General features: G+C 40.5%; 1 protein-coding gene across 5 annotated transcripts in view; it reads left to right on the plus strand.

Annotated features, from left to right (window-relative positions):
• RAPGEF6 (Rap guanine nucleotide exchange factor 6) overlaps positions 1 to 24,937 on the plus strand; it is a 137,572-nt gene that overhangs the window by 2,848 nt on the left and 109,787 nt on the right. For all 5 annotated transcript variants that reach the window (XM_076350463.1, XM_076350466.1, XM_076350464.1 and 2 more), the window contains exons 3-4: positions 23,843 to 23,913; positions 24,533 to 24,589. In XM_076350463.1, the coding sequence (XP_076206578.1) occupies positions 23,843 to 23,913; positions 24,533 to 24,589 (128 nt within the window). The remainder of the gene's footprint in view (positions 1 to 23,842; positions 23,914 to 24,532; positions 24,590 to 24,937) is intronic.

Genomic DNA, 24,937 nt, shown 5'->3' on the forward strand with positions numbered 1-24,937 from the left:
CGCAGGGTGTATGAGCTGGTGACTCCTGTCTTAAAGTATCCGGCTGTGCACAGACAAAAAGCGTGGCTTCATTTCTCCCCTCCTACTCTTGTGGAAAGGTATCATCAGCTCCTCCCACATGAAATCAGCTGCATGGGGCTGCTCGTGCACTTTGTCTGCATTTTTATACAGGACCGCCCCCCCCCCCCCCCCCCCCCCCCCGCAAATTCCCCAAACCATGATTGGTATTTGATGATGAGCCAAAGCTGCTTGACCACATGAGTGTCAATCGCTTTCAGTCCCTTTCTGCCCCCCTCTCTATTTCTGATGCTGCAGTTTATATGAGCAGTTTACCTGGGTATTGCAAATTACAGGGTTGGGGCTGCGCTGATTAGTAGCATGGTCTGGTGCTTCATAAGTATCATCTGTACAGCAGTCTCTGGAAAAATACAGATAAATAATTCACACGTCAAATTTTGCTTATGAGTGGTATTTTTATCCATATGATTGTGATTTTTAGGACTTCTTGACAAAATGTTTTCATTTGTAAGATCTAAGGAACTAAGCAGGGAGATATTAAAATACTTCTATAATTTACTTATTTTGGGGAATTATCTTGATGGCTTGCTCCAGTAAAAATTTTAATTCTTGATGCTACAAATATTTTTGTTTGGAAAAATCTCTGTTAGGGCAAGCTTTCAGTGTTGTGGTAACATTCCAGTGTTTGCTAATTGTTAAAGTGTATAAGTTATGCATATTAGACATGTACATACTTGATTTTTTTTTTGGTGGTTGTTGCTCAGATATTTCATGTGTTATAATCTTTAATTTATTTGGCGAGGGGAATTATTTTGATGAACTCCTAGAGACTGTAGCTAACATTTAATGATGTATACATTTTTATGTAATTGCTGTTCTGTTACTCCATTTAGAAACTTTCTTTGGTACTACCCAAGTCTGGGAAATCTTTTGAATTTTTTCCTTTCTTTTTTCTTTCTTCCCTCTGCCCTGGTGCATCATAAAATTGTACAGGTATGTGATGCAAGCTGGCCTTTCTTGTGGGAAGTCTTCCAAAATGTTTGCTTGTGGACCGATACCCATGTACGTGGCAGATTGCCACTCCAGGATGGGAGTCCCACTTCTGTAAGACTTAGGACTCGTTGGTTACATGGATTGACTGTGACCGTGTACTGACACTGTATATAAACCTGTCTGTCTCTCAGGTTCAGCCTGAAAGTGCAGAATTTGCGAGGGTTCTGTCAGCTGTTAGTTTCGATAACAGATTATCCCAACAAATCATCTCTTCTGTGCACACTGTCTTGTCAGGTAGAGGAAACCTTTGCAGTAATTGGACACTTAATCACTTTAAATATAGGTATGATTTTTTTTTTTAAACTATAGGATTTCATACGCTTATTTAATATTTTAATATCTGCATTCGTCTTCCCAGGGTTATGCTGATGTCTGTGTGGTGTTAAATGTGCGAGTATTTATACATGCGGATCCTCCAGTTCTTGCAGGTTGGGAATATGGGATTTACGTACTTCTGTGCAGTGTTTTGGTGATCTTGTACATCATCATGCCTGTTTCTTGTGTTGCAGGTGGGGATATCAAATGAGTAATTTGGGAATATTTTAATAGAAGGAAATCGTTTGTTCAAAGCAGTAGGAGGGAAGGATGAATGTTTATGCCACCGTGTACACTCTCTCATTAAAGGTGTAATTTTTTGAGGCCCAGAATTCCTTATCAGATCCATACAAAGGCTGGGATGTTAGTCTTTTGGGGAGTGGTTTAATGCCTACCACAGATAAGGTCTCAGTGGCTGATAGGGTGAAATAGCAAATGATTATGCTTCTTTTTCTTTCTCTTTCCTTCTTTCCCCCCCACCCCGCCCCGAGCATGCTCGCTTCCATTTTTAATGGATCCTTTTCCCAACATAGTCTCCTTTTAGTTCTTCATGACTTTGTTCTAGACAGTATTTCCTTTCTGTGGTTCAGAAAGCTTTGCCTTTACTGGACTTCAAAGAGTTAGAGTTTATTTTTATACTCTAAGCTCTTGTATTTTCCTAACTTTGTCTCGTTTCAGTAATTCTCGATTAATGTTAATTCAACTTTGTTTGGCAATACTAACTCCTCCTTTTTTTCCTGTTCCCTTTTTATTAATACAGTGGAAAGAGAAAAAAACTAATTTGCACAATTGTGTCATAACAGGGTCTGCTGTTTGGACTGTGTATGTGATGCTTCTTGATGGCTTATATATAGAGAAATAGATCTGCATGAATCTAAATCATGCACAAATAGTACATTGATGGGCATTATAAAATGGCTGTAATAAATAAAATAAATTATTGCTGACAGCATAACAAAGGCACTCTTGTACTGTAGCACAGCTGAGCCAAACAGAGGAGAACATCTGCTTCTTGTTTCCAGAAATAACCGGTATTTTGAAGTGGGTTTTTTCATCCTTTTAATAATTTTCTGTAAACTCAGTAGGTGAAACAGGGGATTAGCCTTTGTTAAAATCCATTGTTTCTGTAGTACGCAGTGAGCTTTTAGCAGTGTTAATGTAACGATGGTGGTGTTTTTGGATAGCCATTTAATGTAGTCAGAATTGCAGAATCACTACAAAAATCTAGATGCTTGCAGTTATCTTAAAGCCGAAAAGAAATTTATATTAAATGAAGTTGCAGATGCTGGTTTGTATTTAATAAAAATTCCTTACTGTTAGTATGTGGGCCTCCAAAACAGGGAAAGAGGAGTGATGGAAACCTGACTCCTGCCATAATTTTCTACTACCTAACCTCTGTCTTACATTTTCATTCCCATTTTTTTTGTTAGCTATATATTCTTTTATAGCTGACGCTTTCTAAGACTTTGTCATGTGAGTAACAGTTCTGGAGCTCAAACTGAAGACGACCAGCAGTTACCTGGCATAAAATACTCGAGATTGTTCTGTAGCTCTGTGCGTCACTATCTTTGCCAGAGGGCCTCCCCAAACTATATGTCAAAGATGAACTGACCAGTGCTACGTAACTTTTATCCCTTACACCGCAGAGACTTGGTTCCGTCTTTGCATGTGACTGTGGTTGGAAGTTGGAAGAGACCTTTAAAGTTGATGTATTGGTTATCACTGGGTGATAACCAAAGTGATTGCGAACACACGCTGACATGCTTGCAATTTACTACTAATAAATTCCTGGCTGGGTCATTGCGTACCTTATGCAGATTGCCTTTCTGGACTCATATGACAACAGTTATTATTTACAGTTACAAGACCGTAAAACCTTGTAATATAATTATGAATACTTTATAAGCAGTCTTGTGAAGGTGACAGATACAGTATTATTTTTGTTCTGTATGACTGAAAAATGCAGAAAAATCAGTTGTTTTATTAGCAAAAATGTTCAGTAACTGCAGCTTTAGAGGACGACTCGAGAGCACATGCGCTCTAGTCCTCTGTGCTGTGTCGTTGACACCATATTGTATCAGTATCTTTCTAAGACTAGAAAAGACCTAAAATTGTGAGGTTTTCTTAAATATTAGATTAGTCTCCTTAAATAAAATGTGTTGTAAAGCTTTTTTCTTTTTATAGCTGTCTAGTAAAATTAAAGTTCAGTACAGCAGTACCTGAGGAGTGGATGTCATATTGGTGGCTGGCATCTCTTAAGATTGAGTCTTATTCACAAGGAGAATATAGTTTCTTTGTTAATGAAGCAGGTCCTGAAATTCTTTATTACTTTAATGAAACAGTAATAAACCTTCCTTCCTCCTCCTGTGCTTCCCTGCCACATAGCTTTCAGTTGAAGGTAAAACAAAACCACATTTTTTTTCCCAAGCTGCTCATTAAATTAATGTCTTTAAGCTCATGATAAATACAGCGTTGACAATCCTGGAGGATTGTCCGACAAGCCTCGGAGCTTTGGGAGAGCTGCGTCTTTTCAGCTGCCAGCTTGATGAGTTAGAAAGTCTTTAGTGCTTACATTTTCCCCTATTTTGTCTTGTAAGAGTGCTTTGGGTGGGTAGTTGTCTCTTATTATTCTATTTCTTAATGCAGTGTAGTATCGTGAGTCTTCATCTCAATTAGACCTATGGTTTTCCTGGACTAAAAAAAGCCAAGCATGCAAACTCTTGTGCTACCTCACTGAAATGCTTCTTGATAATTCATTTTTGTAAACTTTGTATTTGCGCCGCGTTTTCTGAGATGGATCAAGAATGATGGTCTTTGATAGACGCGTCTCAATCTTTTATTAAAAAAAATTCAAATAGAGACTAATCGATGCATGTTTGCTGGTAATCAGTCAGTCTTACTAAGCATCCCTGGGAAACCAGTGCAGGTAAAATGCGGTGTCCCCCTCCCCGAGACTGGAAGGGGTCAAATCTTTCTTCTGGATAATTAAAATTAACCTCCTTTTGCATTATTAATCTGTGGCTTAAAATCTTGCTTAAAATCAGTGATATTTGGTTATTTTACTACAGTTGTTTTCATTGCCATGTGGACATGGCTCCGCGCTTGTGACGTACAGTCAATTTTCCTGTTTCTTGGCCAGAAGTACTCAACAACCTGGCATATGTTTCAGTACCCAAATAATTCAGATTATCACTAGTTGGAACCTTAAGTACAACACGCTTTCTGAAGCTGAAATCAGTCCTAAATTAGTTGCACTTGAAACAACAGATGGATTTTATTTTTTTTAAACGAACCAAAATACAATATTGGAACATTTACCAGTTTTTAACCAAATGTTAATATATGTAAATATTCAGCTATAAGAGCTTCAATGTCTGTCTTAGGAGGGGGTTTTTGTTTGTTTTTGACCATTTTTTTGAGCTTTTTTCTTGTGCTTTCAGCAGCAAGACTGAATATGTTGCTCATATTAGTCTTTTGATTATTTATGTCTCAGAGACACAAATAATGTTATGTTGAGCCTTGGACAAGGTGCTGCGTTCACAGAGGAGGGCTTCTGGTTTGGCTGTTCTGCAGCTGTTGTCTGTCTAGAATACCTGCAAGGAAACTTTGCTAATGGTTCACAGGAATAAATATTTTTTTTCCAGCTTTCCTAACAGTTGAGGCCTGTTGACTTCAGTCAAATATAGATTCATGGTTCCAACCAAATAAATCAGGTTTCGGGGCACTGTTTTAGCTCCGACTACGTATACTGGCTTTACTGAAGTGTCATTGACAAATAGGTTTTTCTTAAATTTAGAGTCTGTCTAACAAAGTTTCCGTGTTCAAAAAAATTAATATTAAACAAGTAGAGAAAATAGCATGAATGTTGCTGGGCAGGTGAGTTTTTTATTTCTTGAGTCTGTGTCTGTATTAACCCGTATTGTGGGTAAGGATGTTGAAGGGTGTCCTGGAAAGGAAAATTCAGGCAGGAGTGAAAGGAGTAAAAAAAAAAACTCAAATGGAAACAGGGAAACATTGTGATTCTTAAGGTGCCCTGAAGTAGGTCTATGAATTCTCCTGATTAATTATTTTTGCAGGAACATTATGAACCAAAGCTGAACCCCACCCCCCCCCCCCCAAAAATGCAAACAAACAAAAAAACCCAGGTAATAAAAACTCAGAAAAGTAAATTAGACTGAACATTCGTTATTCGTCACCTAAGGCAGAGCTGATAACCTGGGAACACGCTTACTGTTCTTCCATGTAATGGCTGTGACTTTATGGTTTCTGATCTCCCTGGTAGCTGAGGTCCAATCAAGGCTTTTTCATTGGTGAAATAGATACCTGGTGCTTACATCATGATGTAAAGTAATCGGCATTATTCCTGGAAGCATCCCAGTGACGTGTTAAAACTGATGATGGTCACACTGGTTTCTGAAGCATCTCCTTTAAATACGGGTCTGTGAAGGGTCGTTGGAACTGCGTTGCTGCTGCTTTCCCCGGCGTGGACGGAGCCTGGGGTTTTCGTCTGCAGTGGCCACTCGGACCTGCTTCTCTGAACTAAACGTCTCGGTCCCCGCTGGTATGAATCTCGGCAGACTTCAACCTTTACCTGTGCTGATAACTGCGCTGTGGAGTATCTTTACCTCCTTGGCCTTGTAAGAGCAGAAGTGTACAGATGTTGCTTCTGTGACAAGTGATGCTTTTTGGTTTTGTGTACAGAATTGGAAGGGTTATTAAAATTCGCTGCCCTGGCCCTTTCCTCCTACCTGTTTTGCTCTGCTCAGTAGCCAGCCAGAACCAGCTGGGTTTGATGCTTTGTTGTCGATTCCCAACTGCTGCTCTTGGGTCATGACTAATGCAAATTCCTTCATGTAGTGTCAAGTCTGCTATACAGAATGTGGATGTATTAAAGGGAAGGTCAAATTACAGTGCACTAATAACTCTGTGGACAATGGCTCATGTGTATTGGCATTGTTTGCAGAAAGTTCAGGGCTTATGCTTAGTGAGTCACTAGGTTACACATGACAAGGTGAAAAGCCATTCCACCATCCTTGTTTGTCTACTGGATGTAATTTCCAATTCTGATTCATGAAAATGAAGTGGTGGGTAGGAATGTGGTTCTGTTAGGGGATACAAGTGAATGGCTACCTTCAAGCATTGTCTTGGCCTTTTGGAACGTGTAGTGCTCTGATCTCAAAGTGCTAGTCCAGCTTACCTGAAGAAGAGAGTGTGCAGTTAGGTCTAGCTGAGACAGAGCTACCAGTCTGAGCCTCGGAGAGCTTGAGGAATGATATTGATGAAACTGATGAGCACAGTTGCGTGCTGCCTGGTCTTGTGGCTTTGAGTACTTCTTGTGTCTAAAACTTGGTGGAATTGTTGAATCTGAACATCTTAATCAAGTGTAATGAACATACGGTATCTTTCTGGTGTGTAGTTACACAAAAAAGTCGGAGGCTATTACCTAATCTTACTTGCTCCTGCTTGTTGGGATTCATTTGGAGGAAGGTAGGGCCACAACAAAAGCGGTAACAAAACATTTTGGCTTTGTAATTTGTGTGTCAGTGTTGCTTGCTTTCTATGACTATTCTGTGTCTGTGTGTACGTATGTATGGGTGTGTACTGCACACCTTATGTGTATGATTTTTAGGTATCTTTTCTGGAAGATATATATATATAATAAGGATTTTAAAGGAGACTATATTCTAAGACACTATTATATGTATGAATCTTGCATGGGAGGAAAAAAGATGATCGTGGTCTTCCTGTGTTGCTAGTTCTTCTGTGGAGCTCGCTAGATTAGAGGGTGCTTGCGGGACCTCTGCTCCCAGATCTGGGGAAGGAACTTCCCCTGGTTAATGATGGCAGGCGGCGATGACTTCACTTGCCTTCCCTCTGGAAGAGCAGTCCTTGGACTAAAAGAAATGCTCTTGAGTATTTTGTGTCATGCTTCAATGTGTCCAGAGTCTGGTATGTGTAGGAACAGCTTTGTCTGAAACGCCTGTTACCAGGTGTGGTTTGATCTCTTTTTATCGCTTTTTGTTTTTTAAGCTTCTCATTCTTTTACATGCCCAATACAGAGAGATACTCTAGCTTAGATTTCATTAGCATTGTGCCTGTTGATTCAGTGCTGGTTGTTGGTTAAAGGAATTTGAGAATCTGGTGTGGCTGTAGGTAATAATATTTAATCAAACATCTCCAGAATACATCAAGTTCCTAGTTTTCCTGTGAAATTATTCTCAGAGCACAGAGTCTTCCCCAAGTCTCTCACCCTTCGCTCCTCTTTCCTTCACCTCAGTTCAGAAAGTGCAGACGGGAGGTTCGGTGTTGCAGCCTGATTTCTGACAAGGGCCAGTTGTATTTGGAGGAGGATTTCGTTGCTGGTGCTGCTGCGCATGAGGCACAGCGTGCAGACAGCTCTCACTGCCTCGTGCTTTCGGTCTATCTCAACAGCGGCCCCCAGGAAGAGCTCCCACGCCATGGCTCGCCTCGGCAGGGGGTTCTGGTGGTCGGCGGGGGACTTGTTCTCTTGGGCTGGTCTTTCTGGTGGCCTCTGCTTTGACTTGGGCTGTGGCAACGCTGTTGTGTATCTGCCTTCGGATGCCTTGGTGTGCAGCCCCTTTCTCTGTAGCAGCAAGCTTTCAGGGGGCTATTGGGATGTCCTGAAATGGGTGCGCAACCTTCCCGTTCTTTTTATTTATCTTTTGTTCCAAGAAGCTGGCTTTAGAAGATGCACTCCGTGGTTCTAGGGTTTTCTGGCCTGATGATATAGTTGTCAACAAGGCTTTTGTATCTGGGAGGTTATTGTAATACAGAAACTCGCTGTTTTCACTGCGTGGCTGTCAGAGCATGCTAGATGCTTACACAGATAGTATTTTCGGATCTTTTCCAAGCTGTTGGCCAAAGTAACTGTAACTAAAGAACAGAGATCACAGCAGCTTGCTTTGTGATAATCTTCACAGTAAATGTGGGATTTAGGGCTCAACAGATGCGATTTTGCAGACTAGGTCATACGTTATTATTGATCAAATATTTCGAGGCCTAGTTCTCTAAACTGTGATGATAGGGTGGTGGTAAATTTAGCTTGTAGGAGGTTGAAAAATGACTCCCGTTTTCTGAACACTGCTGTCATGGAAGACTCTTAATGCTACAGAGCGGCTGTGGGGATCTTGCATGCCGGCGAGCATGCCGCAGTAGTCGTCAGCAAGCAGATATTGGCTGCAGTGTCTCCTTGTTTGTACTCCAGTCTGCTAAGGTCAAGCTGGTGACCAGGCAATCTAGTACCTGTAACTTTCCAGCATCAAGCTCTGTTTGGTTCTTTTCAGAAGGTAATAAGACTTCTGCTTCATACGAACCTTAAACCTTGTTAAAGGAGTAAATGAAGTTAGAGTGAATCAGGGTGGCTGTTTCCCAGTGATCTTCCAGGCAGCGTGTGAAATGTTGTTGCTCTAAGATTACTTTTCCTATCCTTGCTTCCAATTACTGTTCCTGAAAAACTGGTTTTTCATTTTAATGGCAGCTGTGACAGCTCTGAGAGTGAAACCAGAAATTATGATGGAGTCCTGGAATTCTTTATTGGAACTTATTTCCTGTAGTATATACCTTTCCCCACACACTTAGTTTCATCTGCAGAGTGATAATTTAACTAAGTTTTCACTGTTGAATTAAAATTTAAGTATGTAATGTAACATTTTTCTAAAAAGCTACTTTCTGTTATATTATCTGAATTTAAACAGTGAATTTCAGGGGCTTCTTAGGTAGTAAAGGGTGTGTTTTACAAAACTGTTAATCTGAGCTAAAAGGCAAGCCCAGTGCCTTGTTACTGACCTTGCAATAAGAACTCCTTGGAGATACTAGAATAGTGAAGAAGGGCGAGAAGGGTGTGGAAGGAGGTGGGAGAGAACTGCAAGTACACTTGGCATTCAGAAAAATGTATTTTTCTTCCATTTGGCAACTTATTTTCTGCTTTTGTTCTCCAAAACTGCAAAGGGTGGAGGGCGAGCAGTCAAGACGTGTAGTTGTTGAATTCCTTATAGAAACAGTATTAAAGCCCCAAAATACCGTACTGAATAAAAGTAATCATAAAAAATTTAACAATTTTAAAAAGAAAGTATCTTCAGGTAGTATACCAAAACTTACTTTGTATGAGCTTTACAGAGGAGTTTTCCTGTCATTTATTTTGACAAAACCGATTCTTGCGTCACTGGGTAAGGAGAACTGGGTATCAGTTTATAGTGCAGATAAGAATAAGAAAATGATACTCACTCTTAAGAAACTTGCATGTATGCTGTTGGAGGAGAAATTGGGGTGAAAGTGCCCAGGTATTGCCTACTTGTGCCCAGGCACTGCTTCTGAGGAGGGAAAGGAAGGAGGCCAAATATCTTCAAGCAAGTTGTCTAAGCATCCCTGACATACTGCTGTTTCAAGCATAGATGACATGCTGCTGGTGTTTGCCCCATGGCTGTGCTTATACTCCCATCACGAGAGTGTAAAGAGCTGGCAATCTTCAGGTAGAAATGAGTCTCTTGGCATTAAAAGGTGGCTTGTGGTGGTCTTGTCAACAGCAAAGAAGCTGCACACTTCCAAGGACCATGCATTCTGGATAAGCTTCCAGTTTGCAGGGTGTCTCCTCCCTCCCCCAAGCACATGCAAAAATTAGTTTTCATTGAGAAGTGTATTGCAGAACAGATCTATAAAGGATGTCTGGCGCTCTGGTATCCTTTCTTGTAAGAGGCCTGCCGTTGCCTTAAAGTAGTTTTGCTCGTGCTAGTATTGCCAGACAAGCTATTTCTAAAACTAGGAGGTCGTCTTGTTCCAATGACCTCAGGCTTAAAATATAGAGGGTTTTCCTTTGTTTGATGAAACTGTGATACACCCTTCTTCCTCTTTTGATGATTTCAATACAGTATTTTGGAAATACCCTTAGTTCAGGGAAGCACGCACAAATTATTTAGCATTCTGCATCTGGTTTCTCTAGGCTCCTTAGTTCTGCTAATTATTGGTTATCTTTTAGCATGTTAAGAGAGTCTAGCAAATTCTTGCTGAATAGAACAAAAATAACTGCCTTAAGGGATTCTCTCTTTGTAATCTTTTTGTGCCTGATTAAAGCATTGACATTTAAGCCGTCCGTCTTCCGTAGACTGATTAAAAATGAGCCTCAAATGTTGGTCCTTTTGGTCTGGAGGGAAAGAATTCTTGTGGCGTGGTGTTGTGTTGCAGGCACATACAATTTGGCCTAATATGATTTCCTACAAAGAGAGAGGTCCAGAGGTGGTGTAATTTTTTTCACCTTGACAATTTGCATTTGAAAGAGCTGGAGAGCGAGGTCTGCCTTTGTAAACTGTATTGCGTATTTAGCATTAAAAGGTGATGGGATCACTTTTGCTGTTGAATGGTGATTCTGGGAGGCTTTTTATGCTCTTGTCGCAAAGGGTTGTGCTTGCCAGCGGCCACTAGATATTGTGGGTTATCTAAGGAGGATATTCTACGTAAAGCTGATTTACTTTACCCTATGTTCTCGGGGTTCTGTGTGACATTATCCAGCCTACAGTAGGCTGTGTTGGTTTGGCTAAGTCGAAGTGGTCTTTCCAACTGCTGCAGAAGGAGTTTCTGTTCCTGTTTCCTGTTTGAAGTGGGAAGGAAACTGGCGGTCCGATGTTAGACTGCCTCCTGTCAAATACATTTGATGCTTCCATTTGTGTTGGATGGTAATGCTTCCTTCACCAAACTCTTCCATAGATGCTGTTATATGTGACTTAGATGATGTTCAGCGGAGTCTTCAAAACGTGCTGGTACCTCTGAACTGATGGGCAGTCCTAGTACAGAAGTTAAGGGGCATAATCCAGCTGGTGTGGTCATTAGGAAAGATCTCTTAGCTTGCGTGTCTGTGCTAGCCTACCATGTCAGCCTGACTCCAGTGCCACTGGGTTGCACTTCTGGGTGGAGTTCACAGCTCAAGAGAGGAACTGTGCTTTGTTTTGTTTCCCCCCCTGTACACATTAGCTAAAAGAAGAGGAATTATGGAGTATAGCAGACCTACAGTTAACAGATGCTGCATAACCAGTCAGAGTTGATCACAGCCATGTTTTTAAGAAAAGCTGAGAATTTCCCTTGCACTTAGGTCTCTCAAGTCCAGCAAATCTGGCTACGTAGAATTTGGAGGTCATGGAGTTCAATGTTTAGTATCACTAAAAGCACAATGTTGCTTTGATTTTTCCCAAGCTCCAGTCAAATATTTCTTTTACGTATTTTTATCTGAAATAATTATGTGGTTCTCGCAGTCGTGAATGCTTAGGTAATAAAGTGAGAAGCTTTAGATAACAGGTCTTCCCCTCCTTCTGACACCCGTACAGGGTGCACCTAGGAAGTACTGCAGTGGACTAGCTACTTGAATGAGAGGCTAATACACTCTAAATGCACTGCTTTTCAAGAAAACACACAGCAGAGGTGTCTTAATTTTCAGTGTTATTGTGTAAAATGTCTGAACTGCAATACCAGATCCTTCACGTTTCTAGATTCCCAGCCCACCCCCCCAGGAGAATGTATGTTCTCTATGTCTGTAGTCACAAGCATGACTGTCCAGAGATCGTGGTGTTGTAATCTTTGATTGCGGTGTTCTGCTGCTGGGTCCAGACTTTGCCTTTCATCACCCTGTACGAATCTGTTCCTTTAATGTGAGCTGATGAGTCAAAAGTCTGAGTCTTAAATTAATGCATTGCATTGCTGCTTATAAACCTAAGTTTGATGCTCGGATTAAGTTTAACATTAGGGTTTTTTTTCATCTTTAGCTCTCTGAAAGCAGAAGTCGTCTTTTTAGGTGAAATGCTGATTTGTTTAAAAGTGGTTTTATTATACCTCCAGAGAGGCTGTGGTTGAATAACACTGGAAGAGCGAGGTGTTTGAGGAATCTCTGGCATGTTGCATTACAAATTAGTGTTGATCATGGTTTCATAGGAATGAGAGAGTTGAGATTGGCTTGTTTTGGGTTTGTATTCACAGGTAATTATAGCTTCTGAAGTTTTTGGTCTCTCTAAGGATGGAATGGCTGGTTGGAGGAGAAGAGGTTTCCATATCATCTCATATACTACAACCCAACCGAAGTAGCCCGTGTCTCATGTGTAATCAGTTAGTACCTGTTTGACTTAGTATGGAGGTGAAGGCAGTTGCTCTGCATCTTGTCTGTAAGTCGGTGCATGGTAGTCACGAAGCTTGTTGCACTTTGGGAAGCTGGGTGCCTGGTGGGTAGGCTTCAGGATTTGGAGCTAGAAGTTCCTGAGTAACAATATTATCTCGCGGTTGATTCAGTCCCTGACACTTGTTTGTTGTTTCTCTTAATGTTGAAGCTGTTAATTTTCTTAATTAGAATTATTCCCTTTGTAACATTATGCATCAATGATCAATTGTATTTACTAGGGAAGTGCACAGGTATCTGTACCTCTGATATTTATGTTGATTTGATTTTAAACTTGAAACCTGTTAACATAGATGTATGAATATGTATACATAGAATATAACTCCTCAGTTTGGATCCGTAAGCTTCTTTGCGGTTTATGGCACAGGTATTGTTGAGAAAGACAAAAGTAGATCTTAAAGCAGTGGCAGAGTGTCAGTTTTTAGCGTTCTGCTGTGGTGGTTTGCATTCAAATGTAGCAGTAGGGTAAATCTGGCTTATTTTTTCACTACAAGTGAAGATGCTAAGAGCTACTGATTACACTTTTCTGTTTGGTGAGGGATATATGTATGTTTGCCAATATATGGATACACATGTACACAGGCATGTTTAGTATTTCTCTGCATGTCAGAGGATATTGTAGTAGTTGTGGCAGTAGTAGAATTTAATTGTGGGAATCTGCATTGAGATAACTTACGACTTCTCTAAGGGATATAGCCTACTGTAAATCACAGTAACTTTCCTGGATTGCTCTGTTTGGTTGTGCTTGGGTACCCTAATACCAGGATGCAGGAGGAATTACCGGTAAACGTATTAACTGTTGTCCTCTACAGGAATTCCTTCGTAGTTAGTAATGTTCCATTATTATGGGAATAAAACAGCTGGAGCTTGATTTTTCTTTTTCAATAAAACCACTGGAGGAAAAAAGGTTGTAGGAGAGCTATACTTCCGTGTGATATTTTATTCTCTAATTATAATCTTCTCATTCTCATGTTTTTTCTAACGTGCTGGTGCATTGTCATCAATGTTGAATGAAAACAGAATATTTTAGTTGGAAGCAGTGTGATGACTGTAATGTTTTACTGATGCAGCAAAACGTTTTGAGACAGTTTGTAGAGATGTATTCCTCTCCATTACCTAGATACTGAGTGGGTGACTTAAGTTACAATATTGATAAAAGATCTCATTTTTGCCTTCACTATTATTTATTAAGCAGGACTTAATTTCCTGACAGACATGATCTTTGCTTGCCTGAACTCACAAAGAAATAGGAAATTATATCCTGCAAAATCATAAATGTGTCATTATAAAAATAATAATATTCTTATCCACTTGTATAAAAACCTGACTATTAACATGGTGGAAACAAGCCGGTAAAATGTTTGTCTGTTAGTCTTTCTCTGCTTGAGATACCTGTTGAACAGGAGCTGCAGTTATGGGACCTTGACGGTAATGTTTGCTGGCTGCAAAGGTGCGTTGGGCAAAGCATGATGAAAATGAGTGAGGAAAATCCTTACGATGTAGCATGTGAAACATGAAACAGCAGTTGCTTAGTGCTTTTTTTGGGGGGGGGGGGGGGAAGCAGGCAGTAACGGTTGTCAGAATAGCACATCTTCCTGCCTTTGTTCGTATGTAGTATTATTAGCTGTCTTTCTGTCTGCCTGTTCATCTGTCTACCTATCTCATTGTTGTATGTAGCTCATTCTTCCTTGCCATGTCCGTGGGACCAGTTTGTGTTTGGGTAGACAGCATTGCCTCTGTGCCTTCCTGCAGCACCTATCCTGGAGCTGATCTTTTAGAATAGGAGCTCGGTTAGAGTTAACAGGGTTACGTTTCAGTAAAAAAGCACTGAATCTCCATTAGTAGCATGGATCTCTAGTCCAAGAGGGAGGAACAAAAACTAGAGCATTCTCTGCAATAAGAGGAAAGTAATAAATAGGTAACGAACTCCGACATTCAATGTGACTAAGTTGCATACAGATATACTCCCAAGCTGTCCTTACTGATAAGCATAGAATTGACCTTTTGGATTTCATCCTCCACCTCTTCTCTCCTCATCCGCAGGTTTCTGTACCAAATTTCTTATTAAATAAGAATCTACCTTTTTTCTTAGCGTTTCAGTGTTGTGACCTTTCCTATCACGATTCCTTTTTTTTCTTAAAAGGAAGTTTCAGATGTTGGTACTTTCTTGCCTGCTTCTCTTAAAAGAACAGGGAGTTTCTTTGTGACTCAGGCAAGCTGATGGTTTTGGAGTTACGACAAAAAAGGTTTAACCGAAATATTGCTATTCGATGGATGCTTGTCCTCTGGAAGGGAGATTGTTAATCTTGACAGCTACTTGACTAGCAAAGCATTGATTGAACTGGAAGCCTGAAATTGCCCGTTTTGCTTGTTGATTCTGGGCGACTTTTCAAGAGCCTGGGTAAGGAGGCTGCTTTTATGGTCTTTGATCTCCTACTGAAAAATGTTTGGTATAAAATCCTGTTCTTTGATAGATGTAAGCATTGAGATTAATTTTGGGTATTCTGAGCTTCCCATCCTACTGAACTCTAGGAGCTCAGTGTTTTCAAGGCAGCTTGCTTTTGGTTTTCTGTTATCAGAATATAAGTCTGAAAGATATTTTAAAACTAAGTAATGAGTGTCTGGGAACTTTATGGTAATGTTTTACTTGAAGATACTTTTTCATAGCTGTACTTTTATTCTGAACAGTCATAAGGGCTGAACTGTGCTTCAGATATTCAAAACTCTCCGTAAGCTGCTCGCTTTGAAGCAATGACATTTGATGTTCCCATCTCTCCAGTTCAGGGCCCTTGGTATTTCACTCTGCAAAATCAGCTTTTCCAAAGGAAGTTTTTTCTCTGGCAAAGTCAGGGTCCCAGAAATGCTGACTCGGTGTGATAAAACAGCAGTAAAAATAATGTAAAACTTCCCCTCCCTCATTCCTTTAAATGTTTTTCTTTCTACCAAAGTCTTATATCAACATAGTCCAGAGTTCTTAGGTGGAAGGTGTTTATCTGTATTGGGTGTGGGGAGCTACTGGTGAGTAGAGAAACTTTTTGTTTTATTTTAATGTAGAAATACTTTGCTTTTTATTTTCAGAAGTATTCTGCTGAATGGAGGTACTTTCAATCTATAAATAAACTGTAATAGTGGTTCTAGGGCCTCTGTTCTTAAAGATCTGGCTTTTTCAAATTTTATTGAGGATGCTTCTATTCCTAGGAGTGGAATGTAATTCTTAAGTCTGTGCCTGTAGCCCTGTGTGCATGTTATAAAGAAATAATATATAAGGAAATTGTATTAGCCCCATTGAGAGACTTGCTACGTTTGTAGGGTAAAAAAAAAAAAGATAAAAATCTAAGCGTGCAAATGTTACTTCTGACAGCCTGCAAAAACAAAAGCCAGATTTCAGTTTCCTATGTGTGGCTATACTGTTATTAACTGATGCTGTCAATTGTAATTGCTTCCTGGATTTACAAAAGAGTGAAATGAAGTCCCTTTTAATCTCTTTTCTCCTGTATAAAGATACTATAATAACTAGACTGACATTTCCTCATTTGGAAAAAAGTTTCTGTCATCTGTATGGGTAAATGTAAAGTTTAGAGTTTAGGCAGGAGTCCTGTATCATGGTCATCATACGGTCCATAGCTGTCTGATGGTCATATGCACCAGGAGGTTGTGGACATATGAAAGACTATAATTCTAAGAAATCAAGTTCTTGGTCATTTGGAGCTGTTCAACAGATCAGGTGTAGTGATCCTGTGTTACCAAATCATGATGAATGAATTATGATTTTTAGCAAGGTCCTAGGAAAACTCAGCATTGCTCAAAATGCTTATAGTGAGTAGACTGGCAATTGAGGCCAGAAAACCGTCGCCTTTTACGATAGATGGAAAACTTCTTTATGGAATATATGCTATTTTTTCTGAATAATAGAATATGGCTCTGAAGTGGCTGAACCAGTTTACTTTATACAAATGTTATTGGGTGCAGTCTCAGGCAGTGATTTAAGATCATGCAGGAGTTTGCTGCTAGTGTGTTTTATGAGAAGTACTTTAATTAGGCTTTTTGCATTGGTGGTATTTCTTCTACGGCATGATGACGCTTTATTGCTTGTGAGTGCTACTTAAACTATGTCATTCTCTGCAAGATATTTTCTTAAAGTCTTTTGAGAACATTATCATTCATCTGACTGACTAATCCATCCATTCTCCTCCCTAATAGTGCCTCAATACTTGTATTTAATTTTTTTTTTTTTGAGACGGCCTCCATCTAAATAGGAGGATACTTTAAAGGGAATTGTTACTCTAAGTGAAGAGTCCGGAGCTGATGTTCTTTTGCACTGCTTGCACTTTTATTGAAGTCAAATGTTTATACCACTGAACAGGGAGAGTAAATAATTAAGATGGAGGAGTTGCTTTCTGGTTCATCTCATCATCTTCCTTTTAGTCAAGGGGCTGTACGCTCTGCTATGCACATTTAAATGTAGTTGACCGCTCCTCCTGAAAATTTCAGGGGTAGCTGACGGTGTGTTTCATCTGGCTGGGGGTACGTAGGTTGGGCTCCTTGAACCAGCATCACTAAGGTTGGTGAATTTGCTGTATAGATATCTGAATATGTAAAATGTGGATCAGAGAACTTAAGCATGTTTCTGTATTTTTATTTCTGGTATTACATTATCAGGAAAGAATTTGGGAGTACTATTTTTACAATTGGCCTTAAACAGGGAATAAAGGAAGCAGCGTGGATTCCAGCCTTCGATGAAGTAACAGGAAGGGAAGCAATGAAAACCATAAACCATGCTGAGTAACATTTCCTCTCTTCAGCTACACCCCCCTAAGGGCGACAAAGTCTTTATTGAGCCTGACAGGATTCCTAATAAAAGATGCATTCAATCTGTATAAGGAGCCTGCTGAATCACTGTGAAGCAAGTAATGGCAGCAGGCTGGAGGAAAGCCTCCTATTTACAGCTTACACAACCTGCTCTCCGTGCTCCAAGAATTACTTCTGTTTGCTTTACTGAAATCTAGGCACTTTAAATAACAAATTTAATAGAGAAATTCAGCCACTGTCCAAGAGCGTGTTAAAATCCTTGTCCTGATACAAAGTGAGTGCTTGATTCTGCTGAAGTTTGTTTCCAGCCTTGTTTCACGCTTGGTGCTTTCTGGTCAGAGCACTGAAGAGAAAGAAGCAGCTCTCTGTAACAAACGAATAGGGAGGTTGTGACAGCTTTCACCCATGCAGCTTCCTTCCCTGGAAGATTCTGTACCTGAGGGTCGTCTTGAATGTCAGTGGAATTTGGGAAGCTGTTACCATATGGCTTAACTGTTGTTTCAAAGGCAGAAATGCGTGTCTGTTTCTTTTAAAGTATGTTTTCTGTAATACAGCTGAATCTGTAACAGATCTTTAGAAGGTACTAACATTTGTGTTTGCTCTGAAGCGTATAAAATATGCATCCTGGCAGCTGTCTTGTCTCACCTTGGAAAAAGCATGAGTGCGAAATCCCATCAGCCATCCTTCGCGCTTCCGTAAGAAGCAGGTTCTTGTGTGTGAACCAGGGAATCCTGGGTGGCTTGGCAGCCCACGTGGGTTGGGTGTGGGGAGCCTCGAGTGAGCCAAGCATGTGTTCTTGCAACAGGAATTTAATGTGTTTGGGGCGGAATTGAGAGACAGGTTTTGCGTAGCTCTTTGGGACAGGTTTGCACGTGAGAGCGATCTGTCTGGAACTCGCTGACACAGCTGTTTCTTATGTGTGGCTTTGAAGTGCTGGCAAGTTTCTGCTCTTTCCTCATTCCCTGTGCAAAAGTCTGGACTGACAGAGTAATACTTGCTAGTCTGTGTTCTTTGAGACCCCTCACTTACTGTTCAGTGTGGATCTAGGGCATCTATGAAGTCCAAGCCCATCGGGATCCAGGAGCTGGAAGGAGTCTACTGGATTATTGAGTCCCGGCCCCGCTGCAGCGAGCAGCTGCCCCACGGTCAGCACGGTGGCGGCCGTGGCTGGATGCAACTGTTCGGGGACTGCACTGCCTCTCCCCTTTCATATGACATGAAGCACACAACGTACCGGGCAGTGCTAAAGGGAGTCTCAGGGGATTTATGGTTTCCTTAGCTTCCCCGATACCTCAGTGCAGTCACTGAGGGATGGCTTATTGTGAGATTTATCAGAATTTGCAACTATGAGGTCATTTTGAAACAATTTACTCTATTTTCCTTAGAAATAGAACAGATTTCCTGCTTAGTGTTTTAAAATAATCGTGTCACTGGAACACCTGGCTGGGGTCACATCAAGTAAAGCATCAGGTTTTCATTTATGTTTATCAAGAGCAAAGTTGCTCTTGATGCAATCATTTCACCCTCATTCCAGAGCATCACAGTGCTTTTCCCCACTTTTAACACTGCGGGGGAATTTGTCTTGGGCCTTATTGCTGACTTGGAGCATGTGAATGTGGTTCATGTGAATTACAGTTGTACTGGCTGGATTTTTGTTGTTGTTGGTTGTTTGGAAAACTTAGTATTCAGAACTCCATGCTCGAGACCACGCTTTCTCCATTGGATCCTTAATTCCAAGCTTTGTAAAGTTGCTTCCTGGATTAAAGGCAAAAGATTGGGAGAGAAAAGGGTGAAGCAGAAGGAAACAATACAAATTCACAAACTTTGCTCATCAGCTCAGGTGACAGAGAGGCAGGGATAAACTCCTTATTGAGGGTGGACATTAAACTGTTAAAAGTTAACTCAAATAAACTTCAAAGGTGGCTGTGTAAATCACTTTAACCTTAGGACACTAGTAATGTATGCTTCGACAAGTTTCCTGGATTAATAAAAGGATACAGAGGCTGTTGTATTGCTCGGTGTGCTGCTGAAGTAGAGGTGGCCGTAGGGGGAGAGGGTTGCTTCCAGCAGCGCTTGGTGCTTCTGCGCTATTGTGCTTGTTCGGAAGCATCCAGATCTTGGTTGTATTTTAAAAAAAGATGCTGATAACGAAAATAAGGATGATCACCACTTCCCCAGCAATTCTGAGGTTTGATTATATTCTCATTATGACTTTTTTGGCTGACTTTATTTATGTCTTTATTTTTAAAAGTTACATCTTAGCAACTAAGAAATTAATATTTCACCATGCTTGTAAAAATTGGAAATAGCAAATTACTTTCAAATAAAAGTGTTTTGGGGTAAATGAGCGATGGTAGTAGTTATCGGGTCTGCTTTCATGTGATGAGTTTTCAGCTGATGCTACTGGTGCTTCTTTTATTTTCCCTTATTCTGCAGTTGTGGCATCTTGTGGTAATTACGTGAGTTGGCATCTGGCAGGGAAAACGAGAAGTGGTCTAGTTACTCAAGTGGCTCACTTCATAGTGTATTGGGATGAGGATGTTATGATAAAAGAAAGCTGATTTCTGTAACATTAAATTGTTACTAAAATCTCCGTGTTTTTACACCGCCTTTGGTTTAGCAGCTGGTTAAGCTTTTTGTCGGAAGGATGTGTGTGTCAGGGATGATAAAAGCTGCTGCTGAACGGAGCTGGGGGCTGCTGGCGTATCGGTGCTGGGCCACGCTTTCCTTGTGGCCGGGTTTGGAGATAACAGTGTCATCCGCAGAGCAATCCCTTGATTTCTGCACTTCTGCTTAAACGCACGCTATTTTGTACAGTGTATTCTTTCACGTGAAGAATACGAAGAAACAGATCTCCTTTGCTTTTTGAACAGAGGTGGCAGCTGAGAACACACCTTTGCTTGTGATCTCAGTGCCGTGAGAACTGGAGGCAAAGAAAATAAGCCATCCTGGGCAGCTTTGTGCAGGATCACTGCAGTCACAGTGTTCACGTTTTGGCGCTCTGTAGTCTAGAAAACCTCCTTCCTAGCAAGATTAACAACTCCTGCCTGTGTCCCTCCACTCTTTGCCCAGTTCCCCTCCTTCCCTTGGCTCACCGGAGCTGCGTTTTTAGCTAGTTGGATAGAAAATGTGAGTTTATTTCTCCTTAAATAACCTAGGCAAGGTAGTTTTCTGTCAAAGATTGAAGAATATGTGTGGGCATACCATTTGAAGGTAGATACTGTGCTTTAGCTTCAGCTATTATTATCAGCTGATGAAAAGCTCTGAAGATAAAGATTACAAAATAAAATAATTCTGACCTTGGTCCCTAGTTTAGAGCACGTGGAGAAATTGTTTTTCATCAGCAATCGTGTTTCGGTTGGGTTTTGGCAGGAAGAAGTACATAAAGAGATTATAGGGAAGGGTATGGAAAGGGTCTGTAACTTTTCAGCCAATACTCTGCGTTCTGCTGTTGCAGTGCCGATTGCTGCTCTTTGGCATCGTCCCTCTATAGCCCTTTCTTTTCATAGTGAGTATCTGTGAAATAATCTCTACCCTTTGTACTGTGGTTATGTGTCTGTCTGCTGTTTATAACTGGTGTGGCAACATAACTCTGTTTTTAAAAATAACAGCTTCTAATCCTATTTTCAGTTTTATAAACCTTGAATTAGAGAAATGAACGCTTTCATCTCTGATGGAGGATTTTCCAGGTGCATGGTGCCACTGGGCTGGCAGCATCTCTCCACGAGATCGCCACAGCACCTGCCCGTCATCGGCCGCTCGCTGCCTCCAGCTGTGGTGGGATTAAAATTATGTTCCTCGCTTGCAAAAATGTAAAACAAGCCTCTAAATGTAGTGTCTCAAACATAATTTCAGTGCTATTTATAAGCACTTATTCTTAAATGAGGTGGGAGTAACGGAGAGTGTTATAGATCCTGATTTTAAAATGCTTATAGAAGCTGATGCATGGGTAGCTAATATGTATAGCTTGTTGAAAGGTCACCTGGCTGGGTAGTGAACACTATGATGTTTCTTATTTAATTTATCAACACTAAAGCAGTAATACTGTCCAGCTTAAGTGCCATCACAGTGCCGCTTAAGTTAAATGCCTTCCGCTGTGATGAGGGAATAGGAAGCTTTACCTTCCCTCTTCTGTGCTGTGCTCTGGCTCAGCTGTTCTCTCTGCTGCTGCACATCTTCACAGCCGAAGTCTGAGCTGAGAGATGCTTTCCAGGCATGAATCCCTTTAAGCAAATGTTTATCTCTTTAATTTACCAACTGTTTATTCATCAAGCTCCTAAGTAAGTGTGGTGGGTCGGTACAGTAGCCCTGTTTGGTCAGTCTGGCTGCAGGTGGAGCGCAGGAGACAGCCCGTGCTGAATTAACCTGCTAAGGGGCTGTGCTCTGTGGAGTTGTAGAGAATAATTCTCAAGTACGGATGTGGTCATTTTTTCATATGTACAACTTAAACTTTGTGATTAAACATGAACATAAGCTTTTGTTCTGCTTACAATTTTCTGTAACTCATGACAATAAACTGCTAATCTAAAATGTATTTTAAGACATTCTGTTATATCTTAGTCTCAGTTATATAGAAAAATATTGGAAAATGTAGGAAAGCATATATAGACGCAGTGAGTTACGAAGACTGAAAAAATTTAGCTTTAATTCTAACACCGAATACTGACTCGCCCTGGCTGCCTGGTAGCTCAGCTTCAACAGGAGTTGAGAGCATCTGCTGCTCGTCCTTCCTTTACCTGCCTGTCTGAGTGCTCTTTTGGACTGGGAGGGGTGGACTTCCAGGTGGAGGAGGAAGAACGTGGAGCACAGGGGTTTTATTTCAGTTCCATAAATTCTTTAACTACTAAGACGCTATACAGTCGGAGGATATTGTTGCCGCATTCCTGTGTCTGATGTTTTCTGGTGGTGAAGTTGAGGCAGTTCCCTGCTCAGAAAGGGGGAGAGCTCAATAACGGAGCTGATACGATACCTCGAGTGACCCTTTGGCTGTCAGGTGGCCATCTCTTACAGGCTTTGGTGTTCAAAGCAAGTGGTGTGTTTGGAATGTGATTCATAGCTGGTGCTCTTGGGCATTTCACTAAGAAAATCAGCCGGAGGATTAAAACGAGATTGGGCTGTGTGAAATGGGTGCTTTATAAATATGTGTTAAGCATTCAGGCTTTCTGTTTAATTTTCATGGGTTTTGGTAATGGCATTTAAAAAAAAAAAATCAGAGTTTTATTGGTTTTACATGGCCTGCAATTACGTATGACCTTTCATTTGGTATAACAGTCTGTATCCGTTATATTTCTAAACATTGACTATTAAGCCAAAGAACTTTTCTAAAGTAAATCCATTGTAAATTCTGAGGCTAGCATTTATATTGATTTATCTTTTGTAAACACCGTATAAATGCAGCACTTGAAAACTCAGAACATATTTTCCAAGGCCAAGCTGGAGAGACTGCTGTGCGGTATATAATGATTTTGTTGTGCATGTATTTAACGCAAACAGCCCACCTGTTCAGGATAGTGAATTAAATGATGAATAGCCCTAGTGAGCTTTTCCCCTAGCATGTGGTCTGCACCATCAGCACAAATATTTTTGTGACTGAAGAGGATTCTGTCTAGTGAGAAGTTTAAACAGCTGTATCTCCTAATTACAGCTTCTATGCAAAGTCCAATTTTTAAAGTGAAATAATCTTCATGTCTTATTATTGTTGCTTAAAAAAAGTTGTTTGCTTCTGTGGTTGCTAATGGATGGCACTGATGTGATGCTGACTCTTGGTAGCAGGAGCTGGGAGACAAATCTAAAACTTCATTGTCTTCATCTTTGCCAAAGAGTATTTTGGAGTAACTTCTAATGTTACCCTCCGGTCGAGGACTGGACTGAGTTAGAGGCGCGGTAGGATGGAGTAGCGTTTGTAGTAGGGCTACCAGCTAGGTCTGAGGTGGATGTGAAATAGCTTTTTCTCTCTAAACATAACACTTTTACTATGAAAAGGTACTGTGGTTCTCTGTACCACATACAGTGGCTAGACTACGTGGTTTAGGTTTTTGCTAGGGTTTTTTGTTATTAGCAACCTAATTTTGTAAAATTCCCTCTTTAAAGAGGTGTTACAAGGTTTCAACAGTTTTTGCCCTTGGATGAATAGGACTGTCCTATTTGGCTTATTCCACATGTTGCTTGCTGCTGTATTCATTCATGTAAATGATATTTTCAGAGACATTTTTAATAAATCTTTTTCAGGTAAGTGTTTATGCATCAGTTGGACTTCACTCTTTTCACTTCCACAGCTTAAGTGTGGACAGGGTTCTTCAAGTCTTCATGTATCCTGACCTATCTACTAATTTGGGCTTTGTCTCTAGAATTATGTCTCGTAAGTCTGTATAACTTATTGCAGAGTCTGAGAAGGTAATGCTGAAGTGATTAGATGCTGTGAATGAAGTTGCTCATGTCTCTTTTTTTTTTTTTTTTTTTTTCTCTCTTTCTTTTTAGGACTTAAATACTATCTATTCTTTCCTTCATGGACTGGACATACTCTCACATTTCAGGGAACATCAGCTAAGGTAAAGTACTATGGAGCTAGTTAGTGTTGCTTAGCACAGCTGGTTTCTATGACTGTATTTTTGTGGAGATGAGCAAAGCTTTTGTCTGCCCGCACTTCGAGGTGGCAGAGCATTGGCCAAGTCCATTGCTAAGTTAAGTCTTTGCAATGATGTGGCGTGGAATCTAAACTAATTAGCTTTGCTAAGAACGAAGGCAGAGCTTAGTCCTTTGTAGACAAATGGGAGTGTGTAGACAGTGCCCTATGTTAACTCTAGATTACAAAAGCTTTTTAATGCTTCAGACATTCGGATGATCTCAGAATACATAAAATGGAAGGCCAACAAAGCACAAAAAGAGCGTTGGATGTATTTTAGTTCCTTCAGTTCTGTTGCTATGGGTAATTCCAATGTGTGGGAGTGATTTAAACACTTAGAGAACATGCTGTATATTATCTATTTGGATAATGAAGAACACCGTAATAATTTGAATTTTATGGTTAAGCACATCCTTTGTTTAGAACAAAAAAATAGTTGAGTTTGAAGTCTTAGAGCCTTAAAGCGATTCTACTGAAATGTGGTGACTAATGGCTTATGATCTTTGGGGATTAAAATTGAAATTAGACTTCTCCTCCTCCCTCAGAATAATGTCATCAAGTGCCCGCTACGAGAGGTACAAGGGCAACCAAGTTCTCTTTTGGTAAGTACATATCGCTTGTTGGAGTTCTTCAGAAGTGTAAACAAAAACACTGTTTTACATGTTGTAATGTATCGCTTGCTTTTTCAGTAACTGTAAATAGAAGGCTTTACAACATTTAAGCTTGGCCAGACTGGTTAAAAGCTTTGACAGGAGGTGTTTGTAATAGCAGTACGGTGTTGACATTTGAGAGGTGCCCATGAATTATCAGCAACGGCTCCCACGGACAACAGAGGTGCGTCTGTGCACATGCAAGATCAGTTAAAAAGCAGGTAGTGTCGCCTCTCTGGTTCGTGGGAGCCGTGGTGACGACTCAGTAGGTGGCACTCTTCCCCTGGAGCTGGCACTGAC

This window comes from Aptenodytes patagonicus, chromosome 12, assembly GCF_965638725.1.
Source record: "Aptenodytes patagonicus chromosome 12, bAptPat1.pri.cur, whole genome shotgun sequence".
Classification (NCBI taxonomy): Eukaryota; Metazoa; Chordata; class Aves; order Sphenisciformes; family Spheniscidae; genus Aptenodytes; species Aptenodytes patagonicus.